Source organism: Molothrus ater, chromosome 7 (assembly GCF_012460135.2).
Source record: "Molothrus ater isolate BHLD 08-10-18 breed brown headed cowbird chromosome 7, BPBGC_Mater_1.1, whole genome shotgun sequence".
In the NCBI taxonomy this organism is placed as follows: domain Eukaryota; kingdom Metazoa; phylum Chordata; class Aves; order Passeriformes; family Icteridae; genus Molothrus; species Molothrus ater.
The window spans coordinates 24,509,065-24,519,332 of NC_050484.2; the positions used below are offsets into that span (position 1 = coordinate 24,509,065).

A 10,268-nucleotide genomic window follows, 5' to 3' on the forward strand; every position below is an offset into this window, starting at 1 on the left:
ATGAAATCTGTGGTGATAGTAGACAAGGCTGCTGTGAGCTAAACCAAGCAGAGTAGTATTAAAAAGTTTGGATCTGAAATCAGCAAATTCTGATACAAAGTCCAATAAAATCAATATGAGCAATCTCAAATTCCAGGGCACAAGTATCTCAACAACAGATTTCAGCACTGCAATGGCAGCTTGCAGGAAGTAAGGTATTCCCAAGAAATTCTGCAGAAACAGGAAGGACACAGAACTAGTTGTGTATTTGTTTACAGGCCAGGACATCAGGCGGTCTCAGGTGATGAAGTTTTCAACTTACAGCTAGAGCTGTACAGAAAACATGCACAAAAACTTATGGTAGGAAAGGGATTAGATCTGGTGGACACCACTTGTTAATATTTTCTCATTTCTTTAGGAGTAATGAAAAGAAAAATAGTCTCATTTTGTCTCACTTTGACTCTGTGAAAGCACCTGAAAATATTTATATAATGTCTCAGTTGCTAAGTGAGGAACATTATAGACTGTGTTTCTCTCTATATATTCACAATATGCAGATATTTACAATATGCCACTGTTCTGTGGTGGATGGCATTTTATATTTTTTACCTCAGCAAAAAAGAAGTGCAGCAGGGAATTACACTTCTGTATTCAAATCTCTCAAGAAGCACTCCATACTTAGATTTGCCAGGTTCCACATAAGTCTGGTAAATACATGTCCTTGTTACTGGAAATAATACTTAAAAGATTTACAAGATCAAAAATGTGGCTGAAAGGGAAAACCCAAAGCTGGCTGGTGTCCTTGGGTTTTATGCTCTCGTGTGTGTCTGCATGTGCACACAGCATCCTTTATTTTGGCTCTTTGTCACACAGTTAGGCTTTGACAAATTGAAAAGTATTAAGATTAGAACAATCATGTTTACAGGTATTACCACCTGCTACTTCATTTCTTCCATGGTGCTTAAATGTTCAGGCATGTGGCTTTGAAACACGGTACTTTTAATGCACTTAAAAACCCTGCTGGATTTCTGCTCTCCTTGATCTCCACAGTCTAGAGACTATCTCAGAGAATACAAATAAATGTGTTTAGGGGAAAAATATTTTCAAGGAGAAACCCCTAAAATCCTTCCAGCTTGATATATATTACCAGTTGATGTCATACCTAAGGTTGTTTTTTTGCATTTTATCTTCATGCTTCAGGTGGCTGAAATCTCTACCCAGAATCAGCAACTTGATGAGGTAACTTGAGAAGACAGATGTGGTCAGCACCACATGAGCACCGAAGTGCCAAATAATTATTTGGTGATTCTTGTTTAGAAAGGAGATGGAGGGAAAGATCATTCTGCCCTGAGAAATTTACAGACTGAACAAAGTAAAAAGAATACACTTTTGCAATGAAGAATATTGTATTTTGTGAAGAACAAATGGGAAGGAAGTGAGTGGAAAGCTTGCTATTAATCATGAGTAGGAAGGAGACATTAATTGGAGAGCTGGAGACAGAGGAAAGACTCAGATAACCAACGGTATTAAAAAACCAGCTTATTTTGGGGGCTGTACAACACCAGCTTTTCCATCTCTCACCATGCCAATTCACCATGTGGTAATGGCTTGTATTTGTAGTAATTTCAAATTGTCCCCTGTACAGCAAGTACAAATCAGATCTGAGTTCTTGGGTCAGGATGTGGGATGGTTGACTTGGGAAGAGGTGTTGTGAGGAACCAGATCCATTTAGTTATAGAAAAGATAAGATATAAGGGTATTTTTCCCTTTTTAGAGGATGTTTGTGGGTCCAGTCACTACCTATTGCCTGAGTTGTAGGTATGATGAGTAGACAGCTCTTAGAGGGAGATGGTAAAGTGCCAAAGGCAATCAGCAAGGTGTCAAAAGTATTCATTTCTTCACATTAGGTGGAAACAGGCTTCATGAGAAGGACCTACCAAGCAGCCTTTGAATCATAGTATCATGGAATGGGTTGGGTTGGAAGGGGCCTTAAAGAGCATCTGTTTCTAACCACACCCCCACGGTCAGCTTCATCTTCCACAAGACCACATTGGTCAAAGTCCCAGCCAACCTGGCCCTCTTCTCCCCAACCTGGTGGTGATCTTCCTGGCTTTGGTGATGTTAGCAGAAGTTGTTCACTCTTCTTCATGACTGGAGCAGGGATAGGTTGAGTAGAAGGAAAAATGACAGTGTTCAGAGCATACTGAGTGGTTTTGCAAAAGAGTGAAAAACCCCTTTTTTCCCAAAGCAAAGGGGAAGCTGGGACTTGGTTCCCAACTACAGATTTGTTTCCTGGTGTACACAATACATCATGCAGGGTTTTCTGTAGAGAGAGATTCAGCCTAATTTTGTGTATAGCCCCTCTTTCCATCAATTGCCATTAATAACTGGTAGCACAGTTTCTTTAAACCAAAAAAAAAAAGGTCCCTATGAGTTCAGTATGGGGAAAACTGGATTTTTATGCAATAGAGTCCAAAAATCAAAGGCCATTGACGTAATTATGGAAATTCAAGAGAGATAGACAATAATCATCTGTCCCAATCATAAAAAATGTAAAAAGCATGTCCTAGTTGTAAATAAAAATTGCTATGTGATGACAGGAAAGATCTGGAGACGGGAGGTGTTGTTTCATAGCAAGCTGTGAAGATGAGAGAGCAAAGAGAAATCAGCAGAGAAGAGGGAGAGCGGAAGAAAGGGCAACTCCCAAAGGAAACAAAGCCTCAGCCAGATGGTGACAGGGAAAGATCTATGTTTTCCTGACCTGTTCTTTTCTTCCTTCCCACTGGCAGGACTGTGGAGGGTCCTTGAGAGAAGGGGGGAAATAGCATTTAACAGCTGGGACCTGTGTGTCTCTCGTACGTTCAGAGAGGGCCATTTACTTGTGGGCTAAGAAAGGGACAGACAGGTAGGATTAGGAGGTGCAGAGGATATCTGAACTAGCCAGCGTGAGAGAGCAGGTGTGAGAGAGGCCACAGATACATCAAGGATTTAAATTTCCTGCTTGCTTTGTTGGATGGGACTGGGAGTGTGCTCATTACACTGGCATGAACCATTGACAGAAGAGCAACCTCAGCTAGCTCATGAGTGCTCCTTTTAAAGTTTCAGGAAATGAAAGACTAGACTGTTTAATAATAAATTGGTAAACTTCTAGCCCTAATGCATGCTAAGAAAATCCTGAAAGCAGAATTCAACAATATATTCTAGAAAACAGAAATAAAATATAAATGCATGTAATTTTAAACATCAGAATTTTTGAAAATGTACAAAGTTTCCTGAACCCTTGGATGTCTACATTTTATGGTAACTCTTCACCATCCACTAGAAATATTTCTTCCCTCTACTCATTCAGACAGATAACTCTTTAATCACTTGCGTTTAAGTGATTTGTGGTCTATCTCACCTAAGGATTATTTGGTTTATCTAAAGTCAGCCATGAAGACCTGCTTTTTCATCCCTTCTTAAGTGACTGAGAGTTTTGAATCATCCAATTAGCAGATAAGAAGCATCTTACTTTTGTCTTAGTAAGAACACTTTTCAAAGAAAATGAGATGAACCACAGAAAAGTTTGCCTACAAAAAAAGTCAAACTGGACTAACAATTCTTTAAAATCTCTTCCAGCATAAATTAATCTTCTCAGTTGTTTGGGGGGGGGGGTGTCACAGAATTATGTAATAGGATTGAATTGATTCTTGAATAAGTATTTTGTTTATTTTGTTTCCGAAGGAGGGTAGTTTTTTTAAAGAATAATTTTGGTATGAATATACTAATATGATCAGCATTTCTAGAAAACTGTCCTAAAGATGCAACTACCAAATTCTCCCAGCACAGATAAGCTAGAAGAGGAATATAAACCTGAACAAATAAAGCCATATAAGTAGTGGAAAGGATGGTGGGTATAAATGCGCGTCTTTGTAAATGTATGCATACAGATATAAAGTATATTGTATATACACACACTCTGTGTGTGTGTATAGATGTGTGAACAGAATTCAAAGTAGTTTTTTAGGTCTGGTGTTACTGAAAGAATCTCTGCTCACAACTGTAAACACCTGCACATATGTAATGACGATGTCTGATTCTGTATGGCTGCGAACTAGTCACACATGTCCTGTACGATGTGAACTGTCTCATAAAACTAGGTATTTTAAACATGTAGTCCCCAGTAAAATAGGCATTTATCACTCACAATAACAAAGAACTGTCTCAGGGTGTGTTCAAATGCCCCCCTGCAACTTACTGATAAAAAGCTTAACTCAGTTCCAGGGCTTATCTGGAGAAAAAAGAGGTAGAGACCCTCATGAAATAACTGAATTCTTTCTTCCCTCTTAAGATGAAAAAGAGAGGCAGAGGAAAGGAAAGAAAAAAATCACTTTAAAACTCTAATGCAGCAGAACGAGTTTAACCCATTGAGATTTTTAGTGAAGTTTTCTGCTTCATCAGGAAGAACCCTGTGGTGAAACATATGTCAGAAGAGAAGAAGATATGAGAAACTGGCATCCTTTGCATATGAGATGATTAATTAAGAGGAAAATCACTCAGCCAGCTGTCTCATTGGTGAAACTACATGTGCAAGGTACATCTGCAATAAGGGATCAGTTTAGCACAGGCAGTGCATTTGATTTCCATGCTAACATAGCAGAGATAGGAATCTGGTGTGAATTAGATTGTGCTGACTCTTCAAGAAACAGAGGAGTCCAGGTCTTATTTCAGCATGAAATTATGAGCTGCATGTCTGTTGTTGTAGCATGGCAGAGTTGGTACTTGATGCAGTTACCAGTTACAAATAAATTATCCGGAGGAGAGAGGCTTTTCCTCCATTTGTGTTCATAAATTGTTGGCAAACAAGGCCTGATTTCTCCAAGTGACACTTTTCTCCAGTCTCCAAGTAGTTTTTCAGAATGCTTAGCAGCTGGTGAATTTTTCATCTACTCATTATTGGGGTAATGCTGTCAAATTCATCTAACTTTGAAAATTAAGGAAGTAAAACACAATTGTCTCCTGACTGAATACTTGCCCTAAGGTGTTTCTATATTTCCTAAGGTGTTTCTATATTCTTGTCACTGTGGCATCTGGGTTTTTCGTACATTTTCTATCACAACTTGTATGTGAAGCAAAAAATTGTAAACAAACTTCCTACTCATGTCAAATGCTGTTTTCAGAAGTTTTCTGATCTTTTTGTGTGAAGCAAGCAGGCCAGTTGCTAAATAACTTCTGAGCTATGTTTTTTTCCCTGAGCATGCATTACAGAATTAGGCAGTGGGAAGCAAAGAGCTGTTGCACCAGTGATTCTGCTGGAATCAAACCAACTCCTTCCCCCCCAGCTTTTCCCACCTAAAAGCTGCCTCACCAGCAGTGTCCATGGAGAGCAGTCATTTCTCTCCCACCTGTAATCTCTCTTCTTTACCAGCCTTTTGAAGAAGAGGTGACTGTACAGCACCTAGTACAATCAGATCCCTCTGTTGGCTTGAATTTCTCTACGCTATAGGAATACTGATCCCTCCCCAACAATAGAGGCAGGCACTGCACAGAGCACACACACAAACAGACTTTCATTAGACAATGCAGTTCTGAAAGCCTGTTTTACAAAAGACTTTGCTGATTGGACTCAGTCATTTGAACAGCTATGCATACAGGGTATATTACACAAGAGCCTAGAAAGAAAGGTGCAGCAGTAGCAGCAATGAGATGCAGACACTGCATAATTGTATAATATTAACAGGCTTAAGCACACAACTAGCCACAACCTGAATCTTTAAAATGTACTTTAACATCTACTGTGTATTTTTTCTTAAATTATGCCCAGCAATGCTGAAATTGTGTATTTTAAACAAGCAGACTCCTATTTGGGTCGACATCCTCCCTATTCTCTCCAGCTCAGCGGTTTGCCAACAGTTCTGCTGTTAATTACTGAAATTTTAGGTGCATTCTGCGCCTTTCAATTCCCAGACTTTCACAGAAATATGTCAGACAATGAGGGCATCAGGAGAGCCCTGGGGTATAAAGCCAAATTTTCCAATTCATATGCATAGTGGTGGGAAACAAACATACAAGCAGAGACATTCAATTTACATCAATGCTTGTAGGTTATGTTTTGAGATTTCTGTGCTAAAAATGAGAGGTTATTATAATCTGTAGGTTTCCTTGTGTATAAATGCTCACAGGTTTACCAGTGAAGACCAGATTTTATTAATCAAAAGCCCCTGTTTTTGTTTATCACTTACTGTCAGAGGCAAGCACTTCCGTTGATTAAGGGCAATGAAATCACATATATTGCCAAGGTGTGAATAACACAGTTTCAAACCTGAAGGGTTGATTCAAGGCTTTTCACAAGCCCTTTGTGAAAGGCAAGTGGTATTGCTCCAGGAACATACAAAATAACCGGTTTGCAGCCCCAAAATATATCTCATTATGAGCTGAAGATGTGGCAAGGCTGTTCCCAGAACCACGCTCCCCATTCTCAGCCAGAGTCTATCTGCCTTTATCTGAGGCCACCTTTGCAAGGTGGCCTCTCTGAAGGGACAGATACATACGTGACTCACTCTGCCAGCAGCTCTGACTGTCATTGGGGCAGGGGGAGAAGCTTGGGTTGATGGAGCCAAGACCTCCTGCTTGTAGAACAGAGGCAGCACCAGACTCTGCTCCCCTGAGCAGGGCAGCGCCTGGGTTACTGCTGGAGCACGGCTGGCAATGCAGAGGGAGTGCATACGGCTCAAGGAGGCTTTGATTCACTCTCTTCCTCACCCTCTTCCTCCCTCTGCAGCTGGGGCATGACCTGAGGACCAGCCTTGCTTCTTGGTTTCCTTTTGGGCCAATTCTTCTGCGTTGCACACATCACACTGCTTCCCTATCCCCCCAGGACGAGGACCTTATCTGTGGATGGGTGATGAGGAAGAAAAGCCTCCACAAACTGTTCTCCTTAACCACTAACTCCTTTGACAGCTGGCATTTGGAGTATAAAAGAGCCCAGATAAACATTCCCAGACTGCTGGGTACAGATGAAATCCTGTAAATTGCAGAACACCTTCTCCAAAGGGGTGAACACCTCTGACCCATAAAGATGTCTTTGCATGGATCACTGCCTGCCCAGGTTGAATCTTTGACTTGGTGACGTTTATTGTCCTAATCCTTCACCTCATCTGAGCTGTCCCACTGCCTCAAAATAGGGTCATTGCAGTCTAACAGGAAGAGGGCAAAAGCTGCTAGCTGAATTGAGACTGCCAAACCTGTGGAGTTCCTCAGGTTTCATAGTGAAGTCAGGCAGCTACTGATTGTACATGTGAGCAGGAAGCAAATGCATCACAGAGTTGCTGTCTCCCTCACCTCTGGTACAGAGGGCCCACTCAGATATCTGGGGGATATCTGAGCTGGGCATGGGAAGTGCCCAAGATGAGATGGTTGGGCATCCCCATATAGGGGCAGAAGACATTTACAGACTCCACAGAGTTGAATACTTAAAATCTGAAACAGTGTGTGCTCCCCCCTGGATTGACAGGATCATACTGCATTTATAGCATAAATAAAATTCCTTATCAGCCATGGGTAAACACAAGGAGATAAGCAAAGTACATGAGCAATTAGGAAACTTAACACTGTTCAGTTTACATCAGATGGCAGCTGCTCTGTGGTCTCACCTGCAGGTATTCAGCAAAGAATTCATATGTTCAGAATATGTATCAAAAAGTTTTTGATTATTATTTTATGCATTTTCACACCCATTTCAAAGATTTTCACTGTGGCTATGAAGCAAATTTGTTTTCCCAATTATTCTGCTTCTCTAGCAAACATCTGCTGTCCATGCTGCGCAGTGCCTGTCAATACACTGAACTTTCAATTGTTTCTTGTCTTGTTTCTTGCAAAATTAGCAGGAATTTTACTAGGAAATAAGATCCTTTTCCCAAAGACTTTTCCCCATAACTTCAACCATCATCAATGCACCAAACGTGCCTTATACAGAAATACGGTACTATCAGACTTCCCTTTAACTTTTGTTCCTAATCTATAAATTTTATCCATCTAATTAAAAAAACCCAACAAAACAAAACCAAAACACCCAACCAAAGACAATATATTGTGACTATTTTTCAGCCAAAATACTCCTAGCTGGATTGCAAGCAATTTATTTTCATGGAGAGCATCATATAATCTTAAAATAATTCAAGTTGAGGATTCCACATACATCTGTCTTTTTTCATTATGAGCAGACAAAAGGCCCAAGGGGCACTAACTCCTCATCCGGCGTCCCCCCAGGGCCTTCTGTGGGGTCTGACAACCTGGGTCTGCCAGAGAGGTTGTCTGTAATGTATTCAGAACTGCAGAGCTGGTCCTGGATGTGTCACTTGGCCAAGCCTGTCACTAAATATACAACATTGGGTCTGGACCCTTGCTGATATTTCACAATACACAAGAAGAACCTCAGCGAGTCATGACAACCCTCCTGGACATGCTTGGAGAGCACCAATAGCAGTAATTTACACAAGCTGTGCCAAACCCAAGCTCTCAGAATGCTGAATTAGCCTGCCTGTATCTTTCCTGGCTGTAACAGAAAGCAAACTGCAATAGACAACAAGCTATAATATTCTAAACTGCAGAATGAAGGTAACATCTAATCTTTCTTGTTGGTTAGAATCTGCAAAAAGGACTAAAGGGTAAATAGAAATTGCCGGTTGGGATTCCAGAGATTCTGCTTGCTGTGTCTTTTCTGCTGGATCAGCCCGCCTCATTCAAAGCTTGGGAAGCATTGTCAGTGTCTACAGCCATACAGAACAAATATCCTTACAGCAGTATCTGGATCAAACCCTGAATTGCAGGCTGCTCCCAGCAGTGCTGTCTGTACTTTCTGCCTTCATTAGTGATGCCATAGTACGATAAACAATTCTGCTATTGGCAGTTTATTTATTTAAAATAAAACAAACTTTCTTGAATTAAAACAAGAAAGATCATACTAAAGCTATAAGAAAAAAAAAATATATTGCAGCACCAAAAACTCAAGAGTTTTTCACATCTTATCAAATCATAATCCATCTCTTCCTGCACCTTCTTTTTAAGACTGTCCCAAAATGAACACTACCATAGTGCAGCTGAGGATCTGTGCTCCCTTGACTGTTCGGGCCAAATTCTCTCTTTTAAAATTTATTGAAATATGCAGTGTTACACAAACACAGGACTTGCCCTCCTGTACCCTCTCTTGCTGAAAAACCAATTTGCTTGTCCTTAAGCCCGTGTTTCTAAATTTCCAGGAGCAGAAACACATTGTGGCTTTAAATATAGACTGGCAGTTTGTGGCTTGGGTCTCATGTTACACACAGACAGCTTGAGACTCCAAACGCAGGCTGGGCAGCACCATTACTATCTTAGAAAAGCGTCAGCACGCTTTCAAAATACTCTATAACTTCACTCCTGAAGGCAGGGGGAGGGAAAAACATTCAAATGAAACTTTTCTAAGCTGGGGTTTAGGCGGAAACGTTGCTAACTTTGCTTGGTCCTGTTCAGGAGCCAGAGTTTGCAGAGCCTGTTCCAGTCCTTCCCTCACACACGCGCACACACAAACACAAAGAATTAAGAAAGAAAACAGCTTCTTCCCAACTTTTTTTCCTTCAGGATTAGTCTTAGGCATTCCTTATTTTTTTTCCCCCATACGAAATGCGTTAGACAATCTGTTCCTTAAGCGGCAGGCTGATAAATCCACTCTTATAGTAAGGGGGGAGGGGGGGTAAGGGTACTCACGTGGTTGAGATGTCGCATTGTTTGGGGAACTCATAATTTACGCCTTTGAAAAATGCCTTATTTGTGTTGACAGCCTCTCTTCCCTGCTCAGAACTGACGGCGGGATTGAACAGAACAGCTGGAAGAACCCAGGAAAATGCTCCTCTTGTTCGGGCTCTCCTTGCCTGGCTCCTGACCCCTTTGCAACTGGAAAAGGAAACAGCACATGTGTCATTCTCTTTTGCCTGTGTAGCTCACATGAGCGGGGAGGGGCACCCATTTGCAGATAGCAGTAACTGTATTCAAGTTTTGCAAGTTGGATGTATTCCACCCCTCTGCTTTTATTAGCCAGCAACCAGTGGAAAGAAAATGCTCTTTTCATTCTTAGCCAAATCTAGACACACCTATTAAATCCACTTCCCAAACTCCTATCCACTGCTGTTGATGTTATTTCTTTTAAGTGCAAAACTTGCTGCTGACTCCTTTTCCTAAAATGTGTACCATTAGTGGGTAAGATTGAAAGTAGGACTTTCAGGACTTTCAATTTTTGTTGCTCATCATCCCCCTTAACCCTCACAGTCTGACTG

General features: G+C 41.0%; 1 protein-coding gene across 1 annotated transcript in view; it reads right to left on the reverse strand.

The window, feature by feature from the left end:
* Window positions 1-9,863, reverse strand: part of GYPC (glycophorin C (Gerbich blood group)) — a 28,221-nt gene extending 18,358 nt beyond the window's left edge. Inside the window, exon 1 of the mRNA XM_036386346.2 lies at window positions 9,703-9,863. Coding sequence (XP_036242239.1) covers window positions 9,703-9,736 — 34 coding nt within the window. The 5' untranslated portion in view covers window positions 9,737-9,863. The remainder of the gene's footprint in view (window positions 1-9,702) is intronic.
* Window positions 9,864-10,268: the final 405 nt, after the last annotated feature.